The 27,834-nt window shown below is 52.6% G+C and overlaps 2 protein-coding genes across 4 annotated transcripts; one reads left to right on the forward strand and one right to left on the reverse strand.

Annotated features, from left to right (window-relative positions):
- Positions 1 to 1,551: 1,551 nt before the first annotated feature.
- Positions 1,552 to 27,655, forward strand: LOC123368323 (E3 ubiquitin-protein ligase TRIM58-like). Of its 2 annotated transcripts, none has more exons than XM_045013056.1 (7): positions 1,552 to 1,628; positions 20,392 to 20,842; positions 21,812 to 21,907; positions 24,226 to 24,456; positions 24,797 to 24,819; positions 24,906 to 25,018; positions 26,603 to 27,655. In XM_045013056.1, exons 2-7 carry the CDS (start codon positions 20,414 to 20,416, stop codon positions 27,130 to 27,132), a joined length of 1,422 nt encoding a protein of 473 aa, XP_044868991.1. In that variant the 5' UTR covers positions 1,552 to 1,628; positions 20,392 to 20,413; the 3' UTR covers positions 27,133 to 27,655. The 2 variants fall into 2 exon arrangements, with proteins under 2 accessions (XP_044868991.1, XP_044868990.1); XM_045013055.1 differs by lacking the exon at positions 1,552 to 1,628 and adding an exon at positions 18,183 to 18,311.
- Positions 10,598 to 15,581, reverse strand: LOC123368368 (zinc finger protein 154-like). Of its 2 annotated transcripts, none has more exons than XM_045013134.1 (2): positions 15,006 to 15,581; positions 10,598 to 12,631 (listed from the first exon to the last, which is right to left on the reverse strand). In XM_045013134.1, exons 1-2 carry the CDS (start codon positions 15,039 to 15,041, stop codon positions 12,278 to 12,280), a joined length of 390 nt encoding a protein of 129 aa, XP_044869069.1. In that variant the 5' UTR covers positions 15,042 to 15,581; the 3' UTR covers positions 10,598 to 12,277. The 2 variants fall into 2 exon arrangements, 1 of the variants encoding a protein (XP_044869069.1); XR_006578746.1 differs by having other exon boundaries at positions 14,773 to 15,581.
- Positions 27,656 to 27,834: the final 179 nt, after the last annotated feature.

A 27,834-nucleotide genomic window follows, 5' to 3' on the forward strand; every position in this document is an offset into this window, starting at 1 on the left:
GGCCATGGCTGTAAGTACCTGAGATGCCCATCACCTGCAGCAGAGGCCACCAATTCCCCGCACCCCTCAGCCAGCACCTAGTCGTGCAGAAAGTGCAGCCTGAATCATTTTGGAGGCTGGGGTGCCAGGAGGTTCCCATTCCCTGAGCAGCAGCTCTGCAACAAGCTCACATGCCCGCCCCCCTCCGCTGCGGAACCAGGATCCCATGAAGACAGTGGAGTTACCCTGTGTATAACCAGTTCTATCCAAAGCCTCTTGAAGTGAGTGGGAGTCTTTTCATTGTCTTTAATATGCTGCGTATAGAAGCAAAGGCCCCCATTCCAGACTCTAGGAGCAAAGTGCATTATATGCTGCACTGGTTTACTATTGTAACAGGAAGGTCTCACATTACCTAGTGAATAAGCAACACCTCCTACAGCACCTAACTTTTTCTGAGAGGCTTCCCACCCAATTACTTAATGTAAACCTGCTTCGCTTACAAGGGCTGAAAATATCAGGTGGCATGGTTACAAAAGCAAGGCACTTCTGAATTCAGTAAGAATTCTGGATGTGCACAGAACACAGACAGGACTGGTTCCCATATGGTTACAGAAGTAAAGTAGAACCATTTTCAGCTTGTGTGATTGGAGGATATCTGGATCCACATTATAAGACTGTCCTCCATAAATGAAGAAAAGTTGAGGTGCAAATTTGCCAGTGCAATATCACTGTCTTTCTTTTAAACAAACAAAAATAAAAAAAATGGTAATGGCTGTTGAAAATAGCAATTCCAGTCCTAGTTAGCACTGTGAAGACCCCAGCATTTGTTGCTCAATTTTATCCTACTTCTTCTACAGCAGATTACAGTAGATCAGTATATTTGATTTGGGAGAAATGAAATAACAGCTGCCCAAACTGAGCTTGAGCCCTCCTGAATTTTGAGAGTGTTCAAATCTGGAAGGCAGGTGCTAGATTCCCTTTCTGAATATTAGCTAAATCTGGAAAGGAAAAGTCAATTTCTGCTTCCATGGCTCAGAAGCGGAAATCCTCCTGCGTGCCTGGTACTGTACCTAAAGCTGCCCAGGTCCAGTAGAGCCTCCCCTCCCTTACTTTTCATTTTAACTTCTCCTAGTGGGGTCCACGTACCTCCCTTGCTAGGCTTCAGATAGAGGGGCACTGTCCATTCATTTTGCCCAGTTCCTTCTTTGGGGGCTGCCAGGCGAGGTCACACCAGCATCCCTAATCCAGTCTGGGGAAGCCTTCTGAGGGTGATATCTTCTACTCCTTGGGCACACTTGTTCCCCATTCACACTGCCACCCCCTTCTAGCAGCCAGCTCTCCATTCACAGCAAGCTGCAGTGCATGGGGTCTCAGCTTCCCCCCTCCCTTTCCTGTTGATAGTGGCCAAGGGAATGCTGGGAAATGTAGTTCCTTCTCTGCTCCAGGGCAGGCTCTTTAGGCAGGGAGCTGGCCAAGGAACTACAGCTCCCAAGGCCCCTTGGGTTCTGAGCTCCCATGCTGGATCCTGCTGCTGGGAGGCTCCGCTTGTGCAGCGCTGCGAGAGGGGAGGAAGCAAGTGTTATGGGCCCCCTTCTGAGCTTGGGCCCGGCACCATTGTAAATCCAGTACTGCCCAAAGATAAGATGCAGGTAATTTTTAAGCCTTGTTTACTAATGTCATAATAATAATAAAATAATAATAAATAATTATTAATAATAATAATAATAAAAAGGCTATCAAAAATGTTCCCCCAAACATTTGTGGCTGGCTCTGCCATGAACTGGCTCCCCAAGGAAGCCCGTGGCTCACAGCTTGGGACACATTCAAGGATGGTGATTTCAATCTCTGCTTACATAACAACAACTACACATCCTTGTTGCATGCCCAACCCCCTGAGCATGATGAGAATAATAGGCCAAAATGTTATTCACTTGCCTCTTCCCTAGTCAATGTCACTTACAGGGTCTCCATCATGCGTGGATTTTCTGATGGCTAATGCAGGCTCAGAACTGACTGAAGTTTTTCCCACACTCAGGACATTTGTAGGGTCTTTCTCCAGTGTGCAACAAGCTGCGAGTACCAACCAAAGATACTCCCACGCTCAGGACATTGGCAGGAGCACTCTCCTGTGTGGATTCTCTGGTGTTCAGTTAGGGGTGCCCGCTGGTGGACGCTCTTCCCACATTCCAGGTACATGTGGAGTCTCTCTCTCTCATGTGGCTTCTCTGATGAGAAGTAAGGCTCCAGCTCGTACTGAAGCTTTACCCACACTCTGGACAGTTATAGGGTCTCTCTCCTGTGTAGATTCTCTCATGTCTGAGAATGCATGAGCTGCCGCGGATGCTTTTCCCACACTGGGGGAACTGGTGGGGTCTTTCTCTTTTATGTGGATTCACCAGTGCTCAATAAGGTGCGCATGGTGTAGCTTTTCCCACAGTCACTGCATGTGTTGGGTCTCCCTCCAGTGGGGAGTCTCTGAGGAGTAGTTCCTTTCATTTTCTTGGCCACTCTGCTCCTGTGAGTGGATTTATTCCCTCTCTTTCCTGGCTGGTTTCCCTGTGTGCCTCTCTACCCTGTGCTGACTCTCCTGGGCTTCTCTCTGCTTAGGACTGTGGGAAATGTTTCCCTTGGCTCTTCCTGAGATCATCCCATGCAGTTCCACTTGCTCAGTGCCTTCCTACTGAGGAGTCTTCTCCTTGTTCTCACTCACTGTCCAACCTGGTGCTGGGACAGAGAGAGAGACTCCAGACAGGAGTCATTCTTTCCCTGTGCCGGGGGAAAGGGAACCTCAGAGAAGGGAATGGGAAAGACAGGATCAGTGACACAGGGACGCACTGGTGCCAGATGGCAAAAAAAAAAAAGAGGGTTTTATCAGGGATCTTCTTGGTTGGATATATGCATAATAGTTCACCAAAAGGTGGCATGTTGAGGTCTCTACCAAGGGCCAGTAGCCCATTGGTTTTCATAATCATTGCAAAATGTATATACGGTTAATATTTAAGGAATTATGTATCTATACTGAGAATTATGGTCTTAAGGTCTTCGAGTTCAGATAGGTCGCCAGGAGATGACATACTTCAGAGATGTTCCTTTCAGGCAGGAGGTGAACTGACACTTATCTCCCTGTCTGGCCATTTGTGTATTGTATATTGTATATTGCATACTGAGCATGACTTACGAGGAGAGGCTGAGGGAACTGGGATTATTTAGTTTGCAGAAGAGAAGAATGAGGGGGGATTTGATAGCAGCTTTCAACTGTCTGAAGGGGGCTTCCAAAGAAGATGGAGCTCGGCTGTTCTCAGTGGTGGCAGATGACAGAACAAGGAGCAATGGTCTCAAATTGCAGTGGGGGAGGTCTAGGTTGGATATTAGGAAACACTATTTCACTAGGAGGGTGGTGAAGCACTGGAATCGGTTACCTAGGGAGGTGTTGGAATCTCCATCCTTAGAGGATTTAGTTGGTGTTGGTCCTGCTTTGAGCAGGGGATTGGACTAGATGACCTCCTGGGGTCTCTTCCAACCCCCTTCTAAGAGCCAGATGTGAACTGAGTGACTGTGAAATCTACACGGGAAGAAATCTACAGGAAGAAACAACTGCAGGTGAAGTGTCCTGTTCTTGAGTAAAGAAAAAGGGTTGGTCTGGTATACCCTGCAGTTCCAAAAAGACACATTGAAACCCTCACCTAGGGGGCAAACCAACAGTAAGATTGTCTCACGAAAGGAGAGCCACAGGTTGGACTAGATGACCTCCTGAGGTCCCTTCCAACCCTGACATTCTGCAACTCAATGAAAGCACTGCAGGGATTTTGGGTGAACAGTAACTTTATTAGACATGAGAATATCTTGTTAATTAGATCTAGGCTCTAGATTGTGAGTTACAATTTTATTTTATACGTACCCATTTGTTCCCAACACTTCTACTTGCTACTAGTTGGATCTCTGTGCTTTGTTAAATAAACGTATGCTTGATTTCACTATAAACAAATCTAAGTGCTGTGATTTAAACAGAGCAGTGACTTGAGGTGAAACTGGTAAGCTGGAGTATACTGCTCCTTTGGAAGCAGCAGATCAGTGACTACTGTATGTGTCCAGTGGACTCTGGGGACTCTCAGAGGACATCGGTGAGGGGGTGCTGTCTGCCTGTTGCTAACCTGCAGAGTGACGGGGGCCTGTGAAGCCAAGAGGGGAGTGCTTGTGTTACCGGTGGCTGATAGCGTGGCAGAGCTCGCCCCTGGCAGGCACAGACAAAGCTTCCTCACACTAAGGGGAGGTGGTAGCGAGCTGCCTCACAACCCAGGGTGCCCCCAGGAAGTGTCAAAGCATCAAAGCCAAATGGCTGCTGTGGAAATTGAGCTGTCAGGCACTGAACCCCACAGTCCCTTTCCAACGGGAGATGGAGCCAGCGATCAATTCTGCTGCCATGTCCCACCTGAATAAGAGGGGAGGGGCTATAGCAGGGGTGGCCAAGCTTACTGACCCTTCGAGCCACATACAACAATCGTCAGAAGTTCGAGAGCCGGGGCACAGCTGCTAGGGTTCAGCCCCGCTCCTGCTGAAGCCCCAAGCTCTAGCAGGTGTGTCCTGTGGGGATGGAGCCCTGAGACCCCCTTCCTTACTGGGCAGAAGCCCCTAGCCCTGCCACCCCGCTACAAGGCAGAGGTCCTGAGATTCTCCCCCCCAGACTGGTAGGTGGAGAATGGAAGCTGGCATGGGGGCTCCGCAAGCTGTACTTTACCTGTAAAAGAACTAGATGCGGCTTGCAAGCCACGGTCTGGCCACCCCTGGACCACTGGCGGTGGGTGAACCTTTCCCTGCTGAAACCTCTCCTCACCATGCCCCCCCAGCCCTGGGCGGGCAGTGCATGCCCCCCCCCGGCATCCCCAAACACAGGGCGGACCGCCCCAGCGCCTCCAGCCTTCCCCTTCCCCCACCCCGAGTACCGGGCGGCTCGGTCCCAGCACCCAGGGCTCCCAAGCCACCCCATGTCCTGGCCACCCTAGCCCAAGCCCCAGCCCACCGCTTCTGTGAAGAGGAGCAGCCTGCCTGGGCTGGGGCCAAGGGGAAAGGCAAGCAGGGCTTTGGGGCGGAGCATGGGCGGGGCCATGCTGGGCTGTTTGGGGAGGCACAGCCTTCCCCACCCTATGCAATGCGCCACCCATGCCCTGGACTATAGGGTCAGAAAGGACGGGTGAAAACCCATGAGTGATGTTCACCGTGAAGCTACAAAAATTGGTTTCTGAGTCAATTCAGCCAACACCTCACCTGTGGGGGTGTCTTTTGGGATCTCCCTTTCCTTGTAGCCCTGGAGAGTACGTCAGGTTTGGAAATCAGGAAGCCTGCCTGGGCAGCAAGGAAACAAGTGTGGATCATGTGCATTAAGTACAGTGTTATTACTCCTTCCAGTCCCAGCAGCTGAGTAGCCCAACCAGAGAGGCTCCTTCTTCGCCCCCACCCTACAGGGACTGTGCTACAAGTGGTATAATATCCCATGATGCACTCATCTGGAGCAAGGCTACTGAATGTTTCCCCCAGCAAGGAATCTCTCTGCTGAAGGCCCCTGCAGGAGTGGAGTGGAGAGGCTTTCAGCAGCAGCCATGTAAGACACCGACCCGTAGATAAGACCCAGATTATTTTTAAGCCTAGTTTGATAGCCTTTTATGAGGTTAAAATCAGGGGCATAGCTATTAAACAATTTTCCCAACAGGTGTGGCTGGCTCCCCCAGGAACCTTGCATGGCTGCCAGTTTGCCATGGCTCACACGGCTTTACACGGTCCAGGACGGTGATTTCATTCTCTGCTTGCATAACTACTGCATGCCCTGTTACGTGGCTACTCCAGCCTTGCCCAACCCTGTGAGCAGGGCCATCCCTAGGGGAGTGCGGGGCCCGGGGCATTAGAAACTCAGCGCCTGTCTGCCAGTGGGTGCCCCCTCTGGCTCCGTCCAGGCCCTGCCCCCACTCCACCCCTTCCCTCAAAGCCCCACCCCTGCCCTGCTTCTTTCTACCCTGCCCCTTCCCTTCCCTTCCTCTTCCCTGCCAAGTTACGTCCCCTTCCCCAAGTGTGCTGCACCTTTGCTCCTTCCCCCTCCTTCCCAGCGCCTCCTGATGCTGCAAAACATCTGTGGGGGAAGTGCTGATCAGTGGGGCCTGCCGGTGGGGGGAGGTTCTGGTATGGGGGGCTCCTCCTCGGCCTCCCTACCCACCTGCCCCTTGCCTCCCATTCACCTCCTCACCTCGCTCATCCGCCCGCCTCCTGCCTCATCTCCCCGCCCACGGGGGCCCCGCAAAGCACAGGGCCCAAGGCACTCACCCCGATTTGCCATACCCAAGGGACGGCTCTGCCTGCGAGCTTGGTGCAACTCACCCATGGTGCTGTTCACTTGGCCCATTGCTAGTCTGGTCACTTATGGGGTCTCTGCACTGGGTGGATTTTCTGATGCCTAATACAAACTGAGAAGGGACTGAGGCGTTTGCCATACTCCAGGAGATTCGTAGGGTCTCTCGCTCCCCTGTGTGGATTCTCTGGTGTTCAGTAAGGTGCGACTTCTTGTGGACGCTTTCCCCAAGATCTGGACCATTATAGGGTCTCTTTCTCGTGTAGATTCTCTCATATCTGAGAATGTAGGAGCTGCTGCTGCTTGCCTCACATTCGGGGCACTTGTGGGGTCTCTCTTCCATGTGGATTCCCTGGCGCTCAGTACGGTGTGCGTGGTGATCGTAGCTTTCCCTGCACTCCCTGCATTTGTAGGGGTTCCCTCCCATGTGAATCCTCTGAAGTCTGAGCTGAGACTGAAGCATCTCTCTCACTCATTGCATTTGTGAGGTCTCTCCCCCATGTGGATTCCCTGGTGTGACACGTGACCAGAAAGGGTTAAGCAGCTCACAGGCTAAGTGACCCAGATTCAACTTTTAGCGACATGTTAGAAAAGTATGTAAATGGTAATTAGGGCCATTCCATGTTAGATAGGCTAGAATGTTGAAATGCAAACCTGTACTGTTAGAGAATTAGAGGTAATACTAATTGTACGTGTTTACATCTATATTGTTAGATGTTAGCCAGGTAAACAGACAATTCCTGTCTATTACTATAGCTATTGATTCAGAGATCAAAAGGGACTGTTAACAGTTAGATGAACTGTGAGTGTGATAATGTTATTATCTATATGTCTCTTTAAAGTTTGTGATGAACTGCTTAATGGATAAATTACCTTATGTTAATCCATGTAGTTAATTACCGGTATCGGGAAACCGAAAGTTACATCAAAGGCTTATTGTTCATTCAAGAACTCTGTGCTGTCCAGGAACTGTATAAAGAATTCTTGGGACCTGATTCTTTCATCTCAAATTTGCTTCTGCTTTATCTGGGGAAGCATTGAGCTGCAAGATTGAGATCCCCAGTCCCAGCTAGCATACCCTGGTATGGAACATTGGACTAAAATGATGGACTATTGCTAAGAACTCCTTGCAACTCCAAAGCTCACCAGGTCTACTATACTACTGTTTCTCTCCCTCCCCGGGGCCACCTCTGGCTGCAACAGTCTGTGTCTCCCCTGTGCCTCGTGTCCCCATTCACTGCCCAGCCGGGGAGATCCCCCGGGGCTGCAGACGGGAACTCACCCTGCTCACACACGGGCCAGAGCCAGGCTCAGGACCCAGATGTCCTGGGCTGGAACTGGAAGGCCCCTCCCTTAGCCCAGCCCTACAGGACTTGCAGGGTTTGGAGACTGGGAACATGTTGGGTCCATTTCCGATCCCCAGAGCCCGGTGCTCCACTCCTTGCCCCAGGCTGCGCCACATGGGGATGGGGCACTTGGGATGAATGGGAGGGGGACCCCCATAGTGCCTCCATTTATCCCTCCACCCACCCTGCTCCCCATATCTCCCACAGCCTCCATCCTCTTCTGCTCCCAGTGCTCCCATAGTGCCCGTAACCCCACGCTGCATGGTGACTCCCTGTGCCATCTCTAACTCCCCTGCCCCTCACAATGCCCCATGGTGTCTCCCCAGCTCCATACGGTGTCACCTGCTCCCCCTCTCTGCACACTGCCCCTTTGCTCACCAAACCCCTGCTCCCCCACATCCCCCCATGTCTCCTCAACCGGCACAATGCCCCCTCCCCCATGGTGTCTCCCCAACCCCACACAGTGCTGCAGTGCCCCCTGCTGCTTCCACGGTGCTCCTGCCCCTCCACGCCACCTTGCTGCCCTCTGCCCCCCCCCCCAGTGCCCCACAACCCTGCTCCTCTGGTGCCACCCAACCCCCTAGTGTCCCCCACTTTATCCTATCCCCTATTCTCCCCCACACAGTGCCACTCCACTCCTCCCTGCCTCCCCCATTCTCCTCCTGCCCCCCCCATGGTGCCCCTCCACTTCAAATCCCCCATCTTCCTGCTCTGCACAATGTGCCCCTGCCCCACTGCCCAGCATAGTGTCCCTGTCACCCCCTTCCCCCCACTCTGCTTTGTGCTCCCTACCCCACATGGAGCCCCCTCCTCGCCCCACAGTGTCCCCAGTGGTGACCCTCCTACCCTGCACAATGCCCCCACTGCTTCCACAGTGCCCCTGGCCCCCACCCACTCCTCCAACCCTACCCCACATGGTGCCCCGCTCCCCCTTATCCCCTGCTGCCTGCTACTCCCACTATATCCCCCCTGCAGTGCCCCCTCCCCACCCACTCCTCCCTGTCTCCCACGGTACCTCCCCACTTCTGTCCACACTTGTGCTCCTGTCGGTGAAACTTATGTCAGTCAGGGGTGTGTTTTTTCACACCCCTGACCAACAAAAGTTTTACTGACAAAAATGCTAGTGTAGATATAGTCTTAAAATCACTAAATCTGGATAGGGTCCAGAGTGATCTAGACAAACTGGAGGATTGGGCCAAAAGAAATCTGATGAGGTTCAACAAGGACAAGCGCAGAGTCCTGCACTGAGGAAGGAAGAATCCCATGCACTGCTACAGACTTCAGACTGACTGGCTAGGCAGCAGTTCTGCAGAAAAGGACCTAGGGGTTACAGTGGATGAGAAGCTGGATATGAGTCAGCAGAGTGCCCTTGTTGCCAAGAAGGCCAACGGCATATTGGGCTGTATAAGTAGGAGCATTGCCAGCAGATCGAGGGAAGTGATTATTCCCCTCTATTCAGCACTGGTGAGGCCACATCTGGAGTACTGTGTCCAGTTTTGGGCCCCCCACTGCAAAAAGGATGTGGACAAATTGGAGAGAGTCCAGCAGAGGGCAATGCAAATGATCAGGGGGCTGGGGCACATGACTTATGAGCAGAGGCTGCGGGAACTGGGGTTATTTAGTCTGCAGAAGAGAAGAGTGAGGGGGGATTTGATAGCAGCCTTCAACTACCTGAAGGGGGGTTCCAAAGAGGATGGAGCTCGGCTGTTCTCAGTGGTGGCAGATGACAGAACAAGGAGTAATGGTCTCAAGTTGCAGTGGGGGAGGTTTAGGTTGGATATTAGGAACCACTATTTCACTAGGCGGGTGGTGAAGCACTGGAATGGGTTACCTAGGGAGGTGGTGGAATCTCCATTCTTAGAAGTTTTTAAGGCCTGGCTTGACAAAGCCCTGGGCTGCAGGGCCAGTGCAACCCATTAGGTGACCTAGGCAGTCGCCTAGGGGGCTAGCATTTGGGGGGCGGCATTCAGGTCCTTCGGCGGCGACCACGGCGGCCGGATCTTTGGCCGCCCCGGTCGGCGGCGGCATTTAGGCGGAGGGACCTGGGGCAGGGAGGTGTGGGGAGGGGCGCCTGCAGCAAGTAAGGGGGGGGCGCAGCACCAGGGGAACCACTCCCTCCCCAGCTCACCTCTGCTCCACCTCCTCCCCTGAGCACGCCACCCCGCTCTGCTTCTCTCCCTCCCAGGCTTGCGGCACCAAACAGCTGATTGGTGCCGCAAGCCTGGGAGGCGGGAGAAGTGGAGCGGCGACAGCGTACTCGGGGAGGAGGCAGAACAGAGGTGAGCGGGGGCGGGGAGCTGCCGCACGGCTCCCCGGGCCAGGGGGAGCTGCCGCGGGGGGGGGGGAGGCTCAGGACAGGGGGGAGGGGGGCGGAGAGCTGCCACAGGGCTCGGGATGGGGCACAAGGTGGAAGTTTCACCTGGGGCACGAAACATCCTTGCACCCATCCTGCCTGGCTGTGATGATTTAGTTGGTGTTGGTCCTATTTTGAGCAGGGGATTGGACTAGATGATCTCCTGAGGTCTCTTCCAACCCTAATATTCTATGATTCTATTATTCTAACTGAACAGAGACCCTGGATTTATGGCTTATTACAACAATCGGTAACCCACTAGGTCCCTCTTTGTCCTATGACTGCAGATGCTGCAGTGCAGATGTGTTAATAGGCGACCCTAGCTTGAATTGTCCCTTGGAATATGTGCTAACTAGTGATGCTGAACAATCTGGTCTACCTTGCATTTAACTGTGATGCTCGGCGTACCTTTCCCAGACCTGAAGGAGTGGTTTGTGTGGCTCAAAAACGTGTCTCTCTCACCAACAGAGGTTGGTTCAATAAAAGATATTACCTCACCCACTTGTCTCTAAGTACGTGGGTCAGTCAGACCTGTTCTCTGCATCTCAGGTAGACCGATTTAAATCAACAAGCAGGAAACCTTAATTTAAATAATCAGTTTTAATCTTTTGAACTCTTTATTTATTTCCCTCCAAAAAAGGGTTGATTCTCCTTGCTTGGTAACCGTTATAACATGTTCATTTGCAATTAAATATAGCCTTGACAGTCATTTTTTTGCTAATCAGGAGGATACACTATATCTATGCACATTTATTTAAACAGTTATATAGCTTAACAATTCAAACTTTTAATTTTTAGATTTTGTTACATGAAAATTTTGAATGATACTTTTCTTATTTACTAGATGGTTAGTTATTCACATATGATTTGTGTCAAACTGCATTTGGATGGCAATTGGAATTCAAATAAAATGGACAAAAATAGCATTTTAAAATTGTTTTTCATTAGTTAAATAAAATCTTAAATGTGCTGGATACATAAAATAAAGGGAGGTTATTTTAACCTGCTTTGCACTGAAAATTAAGTGAATTATTTAACAAGTGCAGTATTGTCTGTAGTTAGTGAATTGAATGGTTTGTTTCTGGTAACCATGTGCTTCAAAATGTTAGAACTAATAGATCTCACCATCTCACACCTCATTTTTATTCATAGATTGGAAGAGGAAAACAAGTTTTCCTGCTTTTTCAACTCCCAGTCAATTTCTCAACACTGAATGAATTTATCACGTAACTGAACTAACAGCTGTACCACACTAACCAACCCCTCTAGTTAACATGGTACAAGTTGCAGAGTCTTGTGGCATTTTATAGACTAACAGACGTATTGGAGCATGAGTTTTCGTGGGTGAATACCCACTTCGTCGGATGCATGGTATTCACCCACAAAAGCTCATGCTCCAATACGTCTGTTAGTCTATAAGGTGCCACAGGACTCTTTGCTGCTTTTACAGATCCAGACTAACACGACTCCCCCTCTGATACATGGTACAAGTTATGCATGTTGACAAGGCTTTAGGGGCTAAAGATAGATCCACAAAAGGACTTAGAAGACCCCTAACTGCCACTTTAGGGGCCCAAAGCCAACACGTAGGCGCCAATGAGATCCTCCACCCCCTCCCGGTGCAGTAGCCGCCTGTAGGCACCTGAAGTCTCACTGTTAAAGTCCCTGAGGCACCTACATTTCTGCCACTGAGTACATGCCTATCTCATACCTAAGCTCCCTGGGACCCTCCAACCAGGTGTTGCCTCCCCTATCTTACCTGAGAGGCCTCATCTGGTAGCTGTGCTCAGTACAAGCAAATTTCAATTTATTTATTTTTAAAAAGGGAGTTTTCTAGCCCTCATGGTTGGAAAGAAGGGTTGGAATCTGTGACTCCTAACATCTCAAAACTCAGAAAGCGAGTACAAAAGAAATCTAACAGGTCTGCACTAGCTCACCCACGAGATAAGGGCTGGATGCAGGAATCACAGCGGGACGTTCTCTGCCCTGAGTTACAGATTAATAGATGTTAAGGCCAGAAGGGCCCATTAGGGCTGTCCAATCTGACCTGCATAATGTAGGCTGGAGAATCTCACCATGGAATATCACTCGGGATCAGGTCTTGGTGGTGTCTCTTCCCAGCAACAGAGCAGAACCGCCCCACGCTGCTGCACCTTAGCCCTTCCTCCCTCCCGGAACTGCACCTACTCCCTGAGCCACTCAGTGTCTGATGTCTGTGAGCAGCGAGTGCCGTCCCACGCCGGCCACCCAGCACCGCCTGGGCCATCAGGGCACGTGGACTTTCCTGTGCTGGGCAAAGCGAGAGTTCTCATGGTACATGAAGCACTCGTGGTATGTGAAGGGGCCCTCGCCCATGTTCATGCACTGATGCCTGATGAGCTTGGAGAGACGGATGAAGCTTTTCCCACACTGGGGGCACTTGTTGGGCCTCACCCCTCCGTGGCTGAGGCAGTGCACCAGCCGGTTGGACCTGGAGATGAAGCTCTTCCCACATTGGTGGCAAAGATGCAGCCGGTTGACTGCGTGGGCCCCACGCTCGAGAACACTGGAGCCTCCGGAGACGCTCTTGGCGGTTTCGATGTAGGCGTGGGCCATGCAGTGGTGCATGATGGAGTTACTCTGGAAGAGAAACAGACTGTGTCAGGGCACTGGTAGGGCCGCTCCCCCATGTGCAGGGCCTGGTGCTTGATCAGATTGTAACCCAGCTGAACTGCAGCGCACAGGCCCTGCGCTGGAATGGCTTCTCCCCAGAATGGTTCCTCCGATGCATCTGCAGGGCCGAGGTGGTGAGGAAGCTTTTACCGCATTTGGGACAGGGGTGGCACTGCTCCCACGTGCTCAGCGGCTGTGGGGAGGAGACATGGGGCAGCGCCACCTTCTTGGGAGCTTTCTACTGCCGCCACCTCAGCTCCTTGCCACCTTTCGTGGCCCTGACGCTGGCTGGAACACAGGAAAGCCAGTCGTGAGGGGTTGTCTATCTCGGACCCGTCCTGAGAACCTTCCACCATTATATTGGCCATCTTTGTAGCCTTGCCTGTGGCAAGGCATTCTGGGAAGCTTCATCCACCATGGCAGCCATTTTACCAGCCCTACCTGTGACAAGGCATGCTGGGAAATACAATCCACCATGACGGCCATCTAAACAGCCTTGTCTGCGGCAAAGCATGCCGGGAGAGAGGGCTGGGGGAATATAGTATAAAAAGCAATCCCCTTTCGGCTGCCTACGAAAAAGATGGAACTGAAGTGCCCAGGGTGGAAGTCATAGTTTTTGGCATGACAGCCATTTTATACCCGGCTGTCGGAGCAGGGGCAGGACTCAGCAGAGAAGGGAAGCACAACTTGGACCTTCTCAGTGGGCCAGAGAAACCTGCTCCTGTTCCTTATTTGACCTTCCATTCTACTTGGGTCAATCACACATAAACCCCTGAGCCCTCTGGACTCAGCCAAACAGCCTGGATTGCCCTAAACCAATGGAAAAAAACACGGAATGGGGCAATTGGGAATTACAGCTGCTAGACCAATATATTTGATGCCATTCCAACCCCTCCCCATTCCTGTAGTGGTATTTGTAGACTGCAGTTCTTAGGGCAGAGCTTTGTCTTCTGGTCCAGTATCTGTGCAATGTCTGGAGTGACAGGGCCCTGCAATGACACCGCATGCAAAATATAACAATAATAAGCAAATTAGCTCCAGCACAAGTTACTTTCTTTTAATGCACCGAGTGAGCCAGGGCAGTGACTCTCTCTCTGAGGCTCAGTTCCCCACCTAGAAAACAACGAAAATAATCCTTCCTTCTGTATTGTCTATTTAGAGGGTAAACTCTCTGTGGCAGGGTCTGTCTCTCACTTTCTGACTGGGCAGTGCCCAGTGCACTGGGTCCCTGATCTCAGGCACTGTATGTCTGTGCAGCAGCCAGGCACAACGGGGCCCTGATCTCAGTTAACCATAGTATAATAATTTGAAGGGGACGTGGCACACCATTCTCGTGGTGGATAGAGAACGAACTGTTATTAGCACAGCTCAGGAATCTCCATCGAGTAGCTGCTTCCTGGCTTTGCACTCAGACAGTCCCCGACACTCTCCAAACTGTGTAGAAAAATTTGCCTGCAAATGTTGAGCCATTCCCAACCATGGAGCCAAAGTTATTACATTATAATTAGAGCTGAGTGAATTTTGATTGAAACAAAATACTTTTTAAAAAAAATCAATTTTAGCCAACCAAAAGGTTTCAGTAGATCTGAAACCAAACTTTTTCAAGTTCTCCCGTTTGACCAAAAAATTTGGAAAAAAAAAAAGTTTTGGTTCAAAACTAAACACATTTTTTGTTGGGGGGGATTTTTCGGTTGAGCCTGTGAACTACAAAATTAAAAAAGTATTTTGTTTCAATTCATTTTTCTGGACTACACTGACTCTTAACACATGGCATCTGCTGTTCAAACCTTTGCTGAGCATTGTGTCAGAGAAATGGGGCCGTGGAACAATCGTGGCACAGTGGGGTGGAGGATGGGGTCAGTCCCCAGAGCGAGGGACTGGGGTGGGGACAGTCAGGGCACAGCAGGGTGTGCAGGTCAGTCCTCGGAGTGAGGGTCTGGGGCTAGGGTTGCCAACTTTCTAATTGCTGAAAAGTGGACAGCCCCGCCCCTCCCCTGCCCTGCCCCGGCCCCATTCTGCCTTTTCCCTGAGCCCCCACTTCTTCCCCAAGCCCCCACCTACTCATTTCTCTCCCCCCATCTCTATTGCTAGCTCCTCCCCCCACTCACCTGCCACCTGCAGAGCCGGTCCGGGAGGAGTTGATAGGAAGCCTGGCTGCCCAATCAGGGCCCAGCGGTCAGGCTCTGGCTCAGAGAAGTCTGTCCCCAGAGCAAGGAGCCGGGGAAATTGGGGCGGGGGAGAAGTCCCCAGAGCAAGGGGCTGAGGCAGGGACAATGGCTTAGGGAGGGTGGAGGGAGGAAGAGGCAGGATCCCCTTCAGGGCAGCCTAGTACCCAACCGACCTCATTCTGCTGGAGGCTGGGACCGCTTCTTCCCATGAGCAGCGCCCCCTGGAGGCAGCAGCCTCCGCCCGCTGCCCGGAGAGGCTGATTGCGGTTACACCGGTAACCGGATTGTTGAGTGTCCGGTTCCTTTTTCGACCGGACAAGACGGGCCCGCTGGCGGCCCTACATCCCATACAAATGCAATACTCCACGGAGCGTCTTTCCAAAGGCAGGGCAGAAATGCCCATTGAGCCCTTCTGCCTTCGCGGCACCACCATCATTCACGGTTTTCCCGTCTCCAGCCAGCGATCAGCCTGCGCCGCTGCTTTCCCCCCCTGACAGACTGAAACCACCGCTCCAGTGCGCTCCTGCGACCCGCACCTGGCTCAGCTGGTGGGGGGGGGGGATTTCACACTCCGATCCCCACCCCCGGTCCTGCAGCCCCCGATTTCCTGCTTCTGCGGCTGTTTCTCCTCCTGCGCTCAGAGGGTTGCAGGGGGGACTCGCCCCCGTGCACACAAGCCAGCTCGGGAGGGACCCAGGTGTCCGGGAAGGGGCTGGCACAGGAAGGTCCCTCCATTTTCCATCCCTCTGTAAACACTGCCTGCTTCCCCCAGGCACCGAAAGATTTAGGCGTCTCCGCCATGCTTTTTAACCCTTCAGCTTCCCGATTTGGGGGAAGTGCGCTCCATTGCACCATTTCGGGGGGTTTGCTGGAATCCCCAGCTCCTGGAGTCTCAGGATCATGGGGGACTCTCCCTGCCACCTCCAGCAAAGAGAAAGGGCGATTTCTAGCCCCGGTGGTTGCAGAATAAAAGTTTGAACATTTCGCCCCCGCTGCCTGCAAATATAAGGTGACCAGATTTTCCAAAAGGAAAACAGGACACCGTGTGGGGCTAGTCCGCCCCCTCCCCCAGCGCAGGGCCTGCCTGCCCCCGAACCCTGCCTCCCCCCTGCCTGGGGCTGGCATGGCCACTTGCATAGGTGGTGGGTGAAGCTTCCCCTGGGGGAGGCAGCTCCCTGTCCCCTGGCCTTTTCCGCCCTCAGCCACACCCACACTCCACCAGATCCAGCAGGTTGCGGGGTTTGGGGTGGGGTATGTTTTTATTTATTATGCCCCATGCAGGTTCCGGGGCGGCTGAGGAGGCAGTATGCGCTATTCAGCTTCCTGGGTTCATCAGTAATCTGGAATCCGGAGAGATTACTGATGGACGCAGGAAGCTGAGTAGCAAATACTGCCCCCTCAGCCTCCCGGGAACCTGCATGGGGCATAATAACGCTTCTTTTCCCCACAGAGGCTGGGGACCTAGGGAGGGGGGGTGCAGGGCAGTGTGGCTGGCGTGGGGCAGCTCTGGGTAGGCCGGGGGGGCTCGGGGTACCTCTGGGCAGGGGCGGGGAGGACTCATGGCCCTGGCCGTGGGGGTAGGGCAGGGGGTCTCGGGGCTCTGGCGGCAGGGGCGAGTGGAAGAGTCCGAGCCAGGGGCTAGCCTCCCACCAAGGGGGCTCTTGTCACTTTTTTGACAAAAGTGGGCATTTCTCCCGTTTGCTCTTGGTGATCAAGCTGGCAAGAGCAAATGGGACAAACACCCACCTTTGCCAGAGAAGTTGGGACGGCCAGGACAGGGCTTAAAAAAGGGACTGTCCCGGTCAAAAAGGGACATATGGTCACCCTGTGTAAATACTCTGAAACCAGCAGACACGGCTGGGAGGGGGACATTATCCCCAGTGCCTCTGTTGTTGCTTGGAGTAGCAGCATGGCCAACTCTCTCAACACGATAGGATGTTTTCCTCCAAGTCCCAGCTCCCGGAGTCCCGTGATGACAAGAGACGCTTGCTGTTTGGAAAAATCAGCTGCTATTAGTGCTGCCTTGGGGCAGCAGGGAGGGGAAGGGGACCGTTTAGTTTGCCCCGGAGAGTCCCTATTTGAGAGGGTATCCAAACCGAGTGGCATTGCGTCCTGGCGCAGGAGGTCACAGTGCTGCCCGCCCAGGTTTTGCCCAGCTGCCCCTCGTTCACGACACAGCCCCAGCCACCGCTGCAGGATGAGTGCAGAACAGGCTTGCTCCCAAGCCACCCCTCCTCCAGGGCCCCCCTTCGGAGTTGTGCCCCTTCTCCCCAAAATCCTTTGTGCAGCCCTTGTTTCTAGCTCTGGTTAGGGAGAAAAGCTTGGAAACACGACCTGAGCACGTGAGCCTAAACGCTCAGAAACCATAGGCCACAGAAACACCCCACAGTTCTTGTTTTGGAGATAATTGCATGAACTCCTGATTGCTCAGTGTCGGGATTGGCCAGGCTGCCAAAAGGTCCTTGAAAACTGATCTCATTCCTTTCTCCTAGAATATCCAGAATCTTCTTTCCTACAGAGGACGGGGTTTTCCACGGCATACTGAGACTGTGAGCGCTCTGGGGCAGACACCTGCTCTTTGTGTTTGTACTGAGCTTAGCCCTGAACCATGCCTGCGGCCGCTAAACCTACTGCAATACAAACAAATATTAATAATAAGACAAGGACTGATTGGAAAATACCAATTTTTTTTCACAAGAAATTTAAAAAAAAATTGAATTTTCCAGCCATTCCCTCACAGTTTTTCAGTGCAAACCCCAAACCTTTTCATTTTTGGAAACCACTTTGTGTCATTTTTTTACTTGAAATTCAGTATCAAAAAATGTTACCCAACAGCCCGACTTATTGCTGGGCACTGAAATTTTCTACCTTTACAAAAAAAATTAGAAAAAAAAATACTGAAAACTGAAGAGTGTTTCCATTTCAAATAGCAATTAAATAATGAGTTTAAAATCAGTTTTCATTGCATTTTTTTATTTTAAATTTCAGTTTGGGGGTATCTGGCCCCATTGATGCCAATGGAGCTATGGATGACTGACACCAGCTGGGGATTGGGCCTCATTTATTCCAAAGGAGTGATGGTCAATTCACACCCTGTCGGCATCTGACCCACTGACACCAATGGTGCTATGGCTGATTGACTCCTGGTGAGGATTTGGCCTATTGGCTCCAGTGAAACAAAAGCTGATACACACCAGCAAGGGTAGTGGTTGTGTCTAAAAACCAGCTCCATTAGGCTCCTGCCCCATGGCCCCTCCTCCTGCACAATCTGCCCGCTCCTGGTTGCCGGTTTTGATTGGACGTATTCCTGGAGGTTTCATCACGCGACATAATCTTTAATAATGCCTAACTGGGAACGCCCTCTGCACAGAAAGCGGCAGGAAGGACAAAGTTCACTTTGCTGGCGTCACCTTGTGCTGGGAGCTTTTGCCGTGAGCTTGGAGCACTGACCTGAGCGCGCGGCCCAGGCTTTCAGGGAGGTAAATAATTCCATTTCTCCTCCTTGCCCTTCTCGTTCTGTCCGCCTTATTTCTGTCTTCCACCCTGCCCCCTGCCGCTCTCAGTCTCCCCCACATTCTTTCTTTCTCCCGCCCCGGCTTGTCCCTTCTGTGCTGGGACCCACTTGCTGGTCACGTATGGGACAGGTGAGGTCCTTTGCTGGGCCCAATGCACAACAGATGTGAGCCTGTTACAACCTCAGCTCCAAACTCTGGCCCCTTTGCTCAAGCTGGGGAGGTGGGTGTTTTCAGTTCGGCACAGTCCTGCTCCCACCTCCCGTGCAGGACAAGATGGCCGCGGTCATGCTTGCTGTCCTGGCAGGTAGGGGAATGATCCTGTATCCTCTGTGGGCACTGCCCCATCCAGCCCCATGGCTGTACGAGCTGTGTCAGAGGAAGATGGTGCTGCTGACTTCAGAAAGGCCCCCATAAATCAGGAGACCTCAAAAAAAATTAGTCTGTTTATTTGTCCTCTGGGGTCAGTGCCAGGTAGGGTCATCCTGTTTCTGTCAGCTGTTCTCTCCAATCCAGAGTTGGAACTGATTCTTAAAAACACAACCAGAGATTCCCCCATAATCCGGGGAGTGCGGGAGTCAGGGTTTGAAAAAAACCATTCAACCTCGTGAGCGCTGGCAGCACTGGGAAAGGGCAAATGCTGTAGCTGGCCCAACCCCAGCAGCCTTCAGAGCTAAAAGTGCGAGTCTGTGGCACTCGTGTTGGGAGGGGAATGATGGTTCAGTGGTTTGGGTGCTGCTAGCTTGGGACCCTGCTGACATAGGTTCAATTCCTGCTATGCTACAGGTCCCTCGAGCAAGTCAGTGAATTGTTCTCAGGGTAATAGCTGTGCCTTGCCTTACAGGGGGCTGTGAAGATCAGTACAATGCTGTTTTATAGATTTTGAGGCCAGAAAGAGCCATTAGATCATCTAGTCTGACCTCCTGCATAACACAGCCCAGGGAATCTCACCCAGTTACCCTGGTATTGAGACCAATCACTTCAATTAGACTAAAGCATTTCAGTCTCCAGGAGATTAAATTGCTGTGTGTCCTAGGCAGAGAGCCGTTAAGACCAAGGTGCCCCTGAGGGCCCTGCAATGGCAGGGAATTGATTAGGTGAGAAATGCCCAAGTGGTCTTGGCAGATGATTCATGCTGCAGAGGAAGGTGAAAACCCCCAATGTCCCTGCTAATCTGAGCTGGGGAACAGTCCTTCCTGCACATGCAAGCAAGACCACCAGCCACATAGCTAGAAAGGATTCTTTGTACAGTCTCAGAGCTCTAATCTGTCCTGTCTCTAGCTGTGAACAATCCCTGATGCTTCAGAGAAAGGGGGACATAGAGGAAATGAAGAATACATCTGGCCAAACTGTGCACGGAGACAAATAATTCCTTCCTGACCTCCTCACAGGCCGTAACCCTGAAGCATGATATTTGATTACAACCATTGTCTTAGTTCAGAGCTGCATGTGTTGTGAGCATGTTGAGGGCAGTGCAGGCAATCCTGTTCTCCCCATGGCCCATGAAGGAAGGGGATTAGTACAGGGACTCATAGAGATTGTGAGGCAGCTGACACTGTGGTGATGGGGTCCATAGAGCTCAAGTGGCTGGGCTGTAATAGACTCATGTCTTGCACTGACTGGTGGGTTGCACGTGCAGGATAACTCACCTTCAGAGGAAGTTTCCTCTCCCTAGGTAGAATTTGGGTCTCTGTAAAGCAAGGGTGGTTGGATCCCTAAAAAAGCTCTTGGGTTTGTGTGGTGTATTGAGGACTATCACTTTAAGAATGTTTTTTTCCTGATCCTATTTGCAGACTAAGGGGCTCTAGAGGGGAGTGTGTGATCAGTCAGTCTACAGCCAGCCAGCCTAGAGCAAGATGGGTGAACTGGGCCTCACTGCCTTAGGGAGCAGCCTGCTTTGTCTCTCTCTGTTTTGGGATTCTTGAGGAGTGTTATTCTGAATTCTAGGAATTAAAGTAGCATCAAATTGCAACCTTCCAGCAAGAGAGTTTTATGTTTTTATCTCATTTCTGTGCATGTGCCATGAACGTAGCACTCTGTTTTGCAGGGCATTGCCATATAGCGGCATCATGGCCTCAGCAAACCCTGTGGAGAGACTGGAGGAGGAAGCCATGTGCCCCATCTGCCTGGAGTTCTTCACTGAGCCAGTGAGCATTGACTGTGGGCATAACTTCTGCCATGTGTGCCTCAGCCGGCACTGTGAGACGTGTGAGGTGGAAAGCCCTGGTCACCCTGTCCAGTGCCCCGTCTGCAAAATGAAATTCAAGAAGGACAACATCCGGCCCAACTGGCCGCTGGCCAACATGGTAGAGAACATCCCGCAGCTGAGGGCCGTGAGGGGAGAGGACCGAGCGGGGCCGTTCTGCCAGCATCACCAAGAGCAGCTCAAGTTGTTCTGCGAGGAGGACGGGAAGGCCATCTGCGTGGTGTGCCGGGAGTCCCAAGAGCACCGGGAACACAGGGTGGCACCCGTGGAGGAGGCTGCCCAAACATACAGGGTGAGAGTCTGCTGGGTGCAGGGGCCCCTGGGTGCTACTCTGCTGGGGAGCTGGGTGCTAATCACAAGCACTGCTGGGGTCTCCTCTCCACTGCTGCAACTTTGTTTGAAAGGGGCTACAAGTCTTCTCTTGTGTTTGAGAAAACGCTTTTCCCTCAGCAGGCTGGGCTGCTTGGCCATGCCCGGGGCAGGCCCTCAGGATACCTGGTTCAGTTCCCAGCTCTGACACAAATGGCTTTAGGGTTTCTTCATTGCAACCAAGGGAACTTTTCAGGGGGAAACATGAATATTTTTCACAAAACTGTCCATATTGAAAAAAAAACCAACATTTTTTCTTTGGTGGGAGGGGAACTTCTAAGCAAATCTTTGGACAGGCTTTATTTACAGGGGAGCCTGTGTGTAGCTAATGGCTCACTTTTACTGACACCCCTGGCTCACAAGGACACCCCTGGCAACTGATCCCAGGCAGGAGCGGTGGAAGTGCCCTAAAAGTGAGTGGGCCCACAGGCTCCCGAACTGTGCCCCACCCCATGCCACCCATTCCCCAAGGCTCCACCCCTACTCTGCCCATTCCCCTGTGGCCCCGTCCTCACCCCACCTCTTCCTCCGAGGCTCTGCTCCTGCACCACCTCTTCCCTCAAGCCCCCACCCACCGCACACTCCTCTCTGCCCCTTCCCCATCACTTGTTCTTATGGCCGGTAAAAATTAGGGGTGCCGTGACTCCCTGACCCTCCCCCCCGACCCCATTCCAGCGCCCCTGATCCCAGGCCTCTGGATCTTCAACCACACACCGCTCCCATTTGAGCTTACAGGCCAGGGGGCATGAGCTGAGATGCAGTAGCAGCCTTGCAACACCCTCTACGTGGTCAGGTCACAGGTCTGGTGGAAGCCAGAAGTGGTCAGCACCTCAGTGGCAGGTGCACGGCCCTCCAGGATCCCCTCCTGACCAGTGCTGCTCTTCCCCCTCAGACCAAAGTCCAGCAAGCCCTGACTCAGCTCCGGAAGGAGATGGAAGCTGCCAAGCGGCTGGAGGCCAAGGAGAACAGAAAGGTCAAGGAATGGCAGGTGAGTCTCTCCCTGGTGGGAAGGTAGATCCACTCCAGTTCAACCACAACCTATTGAGGCCTCGCTCTTGGTCGCCTTGTGTCAGTGCAGCACCCGGTCGGAAGGGGTCCTAGCTGCTACCATGATACAAATTAATGATTAACTGGTGACTTCTTTTGTATTTAGCGATGAGCCTGGCTCGGGGATCTGTGGGGACTGAACCCAGGGCACCAAAGCATCCGCCTCCAAAAGATGAAGTTTATTAGCGCAATGACTGTAGATGTCTAAGCCAAGACAGACTCTCAGGGATGGAGCAGACACTACTAGACCCATACATGTGCTGTAGCGGCTGTGGGGGTCTGGGAGCACGTCAGCACAGAGGTAGGGGAGCACGGCTCAGGGACGCTGCTCCTCTGTCGCCCTGTGCTCTCTGAGGGCACCCTGCTCTGGCTTGAGGGTCCATCTCTCTGGGGTGGAATCCTGAGATTCTGCCACTCTCAGACCGGGTCCTGCCCTGCAGTCCCCTCTGTATCATGCACCTGTGGGCTGTCCCTCGGGGAGCCCCAACCCAGGGTCCATTCGGTAGCCAGACTTCTTATAGCAATAGCGGTGTGTCTGTAACAAAGTACTTCAGAGAGAAGGACCCTGACTCATCAAAAGGTCTCCACGCACATCCGCCTTACCTGGAATCCTGCCAACTCCCAGGGGGGTCTAACTTTCCTCAGTCTAGTTCTCCTTAGCTCTCAAAAACCTTTCCCTCTGCCTTGAAGGTGTGAGCCTCTTTGGGCCCCTCACCCCAAAGGGACCCAGCCTCCCCGGGCAAATTTGTCTGGCAGGGGCCGAGCCAGGGCATCGAAGCAAATGCATCTTTCATTGTACGGTAAGTGTTTCTGAGACGCTTACACCTGGATCCATCTGGCCCTTCTTGGGTGCCACTCCAGCCACCCCTGCTATCAAACTAGATAGATCTATTAAGACAGTGAACTTCCCAGTAACCCGGTCAAAATATAGTCTGTCTAGACCATTATGGACCGTGCCAAATCTGTCACATCCACTCTAGCAATTTTAACATCCTCTACTCCGGACTGTAAGTTAGGCCTGTATATATATAATTTTCACCATGACAGATCTTCATTCCTGATTTTTTATGGGAAAATTCAGAATGAAATGAAGATTTTCTCTACATTCTGAGCCAATGTGAAATTTCCCCTGTGGTTCAAATTATTCAATGGGAGACTCAGAGAGCTCAATCTCTTTAGCTTCTCAAGAAGAAGAGTGAGATGTGACTCGATGGCAGTGTAGAAGTTGTGACAAAGTGGGGTTTTATTCATCTTGTTATGCTGCATGTGAGTCTGACTGTCCCATACTAATGCAGTGGGTACCTCGGTTTCCCAGTGTACTTCACTAATATTTCGATGGTGGGAATTGGGTGGGTGATTTTTGCTGAGGACCTCGGGGCAGGTCAGGCTGCCCAGCTGTCTTCACCTATGCAACCTGAGACCCAGGAGGGCAGGGTGCGGCCAGGTGACACCTTTGGCCCGGATAAGCGAGACAAAGAGAGAGAGGAGGAGCAACAAGGGTGTCTGAGGTTGGGTTGCTGGAAGCTGGCAGTCTGCTTGCGGGGACTAGAAGAGAGGAAGTCCAGGGCTTCTGGCCCTGGAGACAGTGTGCTCGGAGAGAGGAGGCTCCCCCAGAGTCCTGACTGGCTTCCTATGGAGTAGTTCCAGAGCAATGACCCAGTGACGCCATGAGAAGTACCTCCACAGGAGAAAATACTGGCTACTAAAGGACTCTTTGATCTAGCAGAGAATGGCAGAAAAAGAGCCAATGGCTAGGAGCGGCAGCCAGACAAATTCAAAGTAGATATAAGGCACAGATTATTAACACGAAGGGTCATTAACCACTGGAACAAACTCCTAAGGGAAGTGGTGGATGCTCCATCTCTTGGTGGCTTTGAATCTAGATGGGCCGTCTTTCTGGAAAACGCTTTTGTCAATCACAAGTTATTGGGCTCAGAACAGGGGTGACTGGGTGGAATTCAATGGCTGGGCTATGCAGGAGGTGAGACTAGAATCTCACGGTCCATTATGGCCTTGGAATCTGTACATTTATTAAATAAAAAATGTTGGTTTTGTTTCACTTTTCGAAACCTGGATAGTGGGGGGACATCAAACAATTTGGAGGAAATGCGGGGGAAGCTACCCCCTTCTCCTCACTTTCTTTGTTATTAAAACATGTTCGATGAGAAAAGTGTAGGGGAAGGTTGGCTGGCTGGCTGGTGTGTAAGTAGCACATAGTTTTTCCTCAGTCCTGTTGGTGTTTTTTACTTCTCCCGGCAGGAAAAAGTGCAGGTTCAGCGTGAGATCATCATGTCAGAGTTTGAGAAGATCCGCCAGTTCCTGACTGAGGAGGAGAAGCTGCTGCTAGAGAAGCTGGCGACGGAAGAGAAGGACTTCGTGCAGAGAGTACAGGCCAACCTAGATGACCTCTCGGAGCAGAGCTCTGCCCTGGGCAAACTCATTGCAGAGCTGGAGGAGAAGTGCCGGAAATCGTCTGTGGAGCTGCTGGAGGTGAGAGTGTGTGGGGTGTGTCAGCAGGTGACTGAGTGGCTAAGGGGGTAAGGTACAGGGCAGTGATGTGGGAAGCCTGGGTTTTAATCCCAGCCTGTCTCTGTGTGACTTTTCCTTCTGTGGACATCAGTTTCCCCATCTGTTAAATGGGGCTAGCTGGTAGATTTGGTTGGGAAATGACTTGGGATTTTTCCCTCTGCTGAAAAATAATTTGTTTTCTTAAAAAATTTAGGCTCGGGGGGAGGGAGGTTGGAAAAAAACCCAAATGGAAAATGTTAGGATTCACCAAACAAGACTTTTTCACAGCAGACACTGATTCTCCTCCGTTTCTCCTCTGCAGGGTGTGAGGTGTTCACTGAGCAGGTAGGTGACCATGGTCCATCTCCGTTCCATTTCTGCTCTGGATGGGTGCGCTGGGAGCTGAGATAACGAGGCATTTCTCCCCGCAGTGCTGAAACTATCAAACTGCAGGAGCCAGAAGCCACCCCCACTGAAGTGAAGAATAGATACAAATTCCCTGAGCGTTGCCTGGATATGAAGAAAATGCTACAGAGATTCAAGAGTGAGTGACCCCGCACGGGATGGAATTTGCTGGGGATCCCAGGGATAACAGAAGAATATATGCCCCGTGTGTGTTTGGGCAGGGGGAGCGGGGAGTAATGTGATACTTGGATGCATACACAGGGGAATCTCGAGTAGGAGTAGAGAGGTTATTTGACCTCTCTGTTTATCACTGGTGCGACTGCTGCTGGAATCCTGTGTCCACAATTCCAGAAGGATGTTGATAAATTGTAGCGGGTTCAGGGAAGAGCCATGAGAATGGTTGAAGGATTAGAAAACCTGCCTTCTAGTGAGAGACTCAAGGAGCTCAGTCTATTTAGCTTAACAAAGAGAAAGTTCAGGGGTGCCTTGATCACAGTCTATAAGCACTTCCATAGGGAACAAATATTTAATAATAGAGGCATCTTCAAGCTAGCAGATGAAGGTCTAACAAGATCCAGTGGCTGCTAGTCGAAGCTAGACAAACTCAGGCTGTAAATACAGCATGACTTCTTAACAGCAATGGGGAGTAGCTACTGGAACAACTTACCAACGACTGTGGTGGAGTCTCCATCACTGGCCATTTTTAATTCAAGTTTGGATGTTGTTTTTTTTCCCCCCATAAAAGCAGGGGCAGCTCCAGACCCCAGCATGCCAAGCGCGTGCTTGGGGCGGCATGCCACGGAGGGCGCTCTGCCGGTCCCCGGGAGGGCAGCAGGTGGCTCCGGTGGACCTCCCGCAGACGTGCCTGCGGAGGGTCCGCTGGTCCCGCGGCTTCGGTGGAGCATCCGCAGGCTCACCTGCGGGAGGTCCATCAGAGCCGCGGGACCAGTGGATCCTCTGCAGGCACGTCTGCGGGAGGTCCACCGGAGCCGCGGGACCGGCGACCGGCAGAGCGCCCCCCACGGCGTGCCGCCGTGCTTGGGGCGGCGAAATCGCTAGAGCCACCCCTGCCTAAAAGATCTGCTCTAGTTCAAACGGAAATTAATTCAGAGCTATCTTGTGCAGCTGTGTTACACAGGAGGTCAGGCTAGAGTCTCACAGTTATCCCTTCTGGCCTGTGAATCTCTGTGCAGGTAGGGAGGGTGTGGTTTGTACATGAGGGGAGGTAGGCCCACAGTGCTGAAGTGGGGAGCCAGGATGCATGGGCATGGGGCCATAGTGCGGAGTAGAAACCACAGCACGGGATGAGGCTACATTCTGGGAGCCATGTTGCAGGGGTAAAACTGACAGACCCCATTTGTCGGCAGGATCGAACCTACGACCTCGGGAGCTAAATGCATGAGCCTCTACTGCCGAGCTAAAAGCCACCGGCCACTTAGCTAAGGCTGCAGCAGACTCATTAATCTCCAAGTGGTCTCGGTGCCACTAGCTGGGACAGAGCACCACACCCAGGAGGCGTGTGGGTTAGGTGTGTGGGTTATGCAGGGATGTGGCCTTGATACAGAGAATGGAGCTCTGTTTTGGGGGTGAGACCATGGTGTGATGTGGGGCTATATTCTGGGGGCGTGGCCATAGGGCAGAGGTGCAGCCAGGGCCCATGGGTGGGGCCATGTGGTCCCTAGACCATGGAGTGTTGGTCTGACTCTCTCATCTCTCCATACAGCGGACGTGACGCTGGACCCCGAGACAGCCCACGTGTGCCTGGAGCTGTCCAAGGACCGTCGTGGCGTGCGGCTGGGGGAGCCGCAGCGGGCCATCTCGTCCCACGCCAAGCGTTTCAACACATACCGCTGTGTGCTGGGCGCGGAGGGGCTGCGTACGGGACGGCACTACTGGGAGGTGGAGGTGGAGGCGGGCGACAAGGCCTACTGGACGCTGGGCGTAGCACGGGGCTCGCTGCGCAGGAAGGGCTGGTTCAGCATGGAGCAGGAAGAAGGCATCTGGGCTGTGCGCCTCATCAGGGGCCAATACCATGCCCACACCTGCCCCGAGACCAGACTGTCCCCGAGCCGCAGCCCCCAGCTCCTGGGCATCTTCCTGGACTGTGACGGCGGGAGCATCACCTTCTATGAGGCCGAGGGCATGGAGCCCATCTTCTCCTTTGCCACCGGCGCCCCCTTCCCCGAGCCGCTTTACCCCTTCTTCTGGCTCATGTGCCCCGGCACCAGCCTCAGGGTTCGCCCCATGGTGTGAGGGGGGGGGGAAGCAGGCCTGATGGGCTGGGGAATGGCACGAGAGTGGGCAGTGTCCCTGACAGGGCCTCTGGGTGGGACAGTGGCTCCTGCCCCATCACACCAACACCCCGCCCAATCGTCCAGTAGCTGGGAACCGCTGAGGGCTGTTGGAGCTGGGGGGCTCCCTAGCAGCAGCAATGGCGGAGGGCAGGGAGATGAGGTATGCCAGCCAGCTCCCCTCCCCCAGCTACCAGGGCTGCTGCAGTCAAACATCCACAGCCAGAAGAGAGACAATGGGAAACGCGCTTCGCTGGCTGGCCATAGCCGCAGCAGCTGTCTCAGAAAGCTCTGCTCATGCTCCAGCCAACAGAGGCAGGACAAGAGCCCCACAGTGAGAGCCTGGGTTGCAATTAGCAAGACACGGTTTTTTCAGTGGATTATGCTGCCCTGACCATCTATTTCCTGCAATGTGCACATCCAGCCTCCCCGGCTGACCTCAATGGGAGTTAGGTTCTCCGTGCCCACAGGACAGGGCTGGCCTTACCATGAGGCGAACTGAGGCGGCTGCCTCAGGTGCCAGACTGTGGGAGGGCACCACTAGGACCCAGAATGCTGCATACTGGTTTTGTTGCAAACTCCTCCAGTCTAATGTTCCAGCTACATTGCGTTCTACAGGAACAAAGGACTGGAAAAATCTGGCTAGAAATGTGGCATGCCACGG

Source organism: Mauremys mutica, chromosome 4 (assembly GCF_020497125.1).
Source record: "Mauremys mutica isolate MM-2020 ecotype Southern chromosome 4, ASM2049712v1, whole genome shotgun sequence".
In the NCBI taxonomy this organism is placed as follows: Eukaryota; Metazoa; Chordata; order Testudines; family Geoemydidae; genus Mauremys; species Mauremys mutica.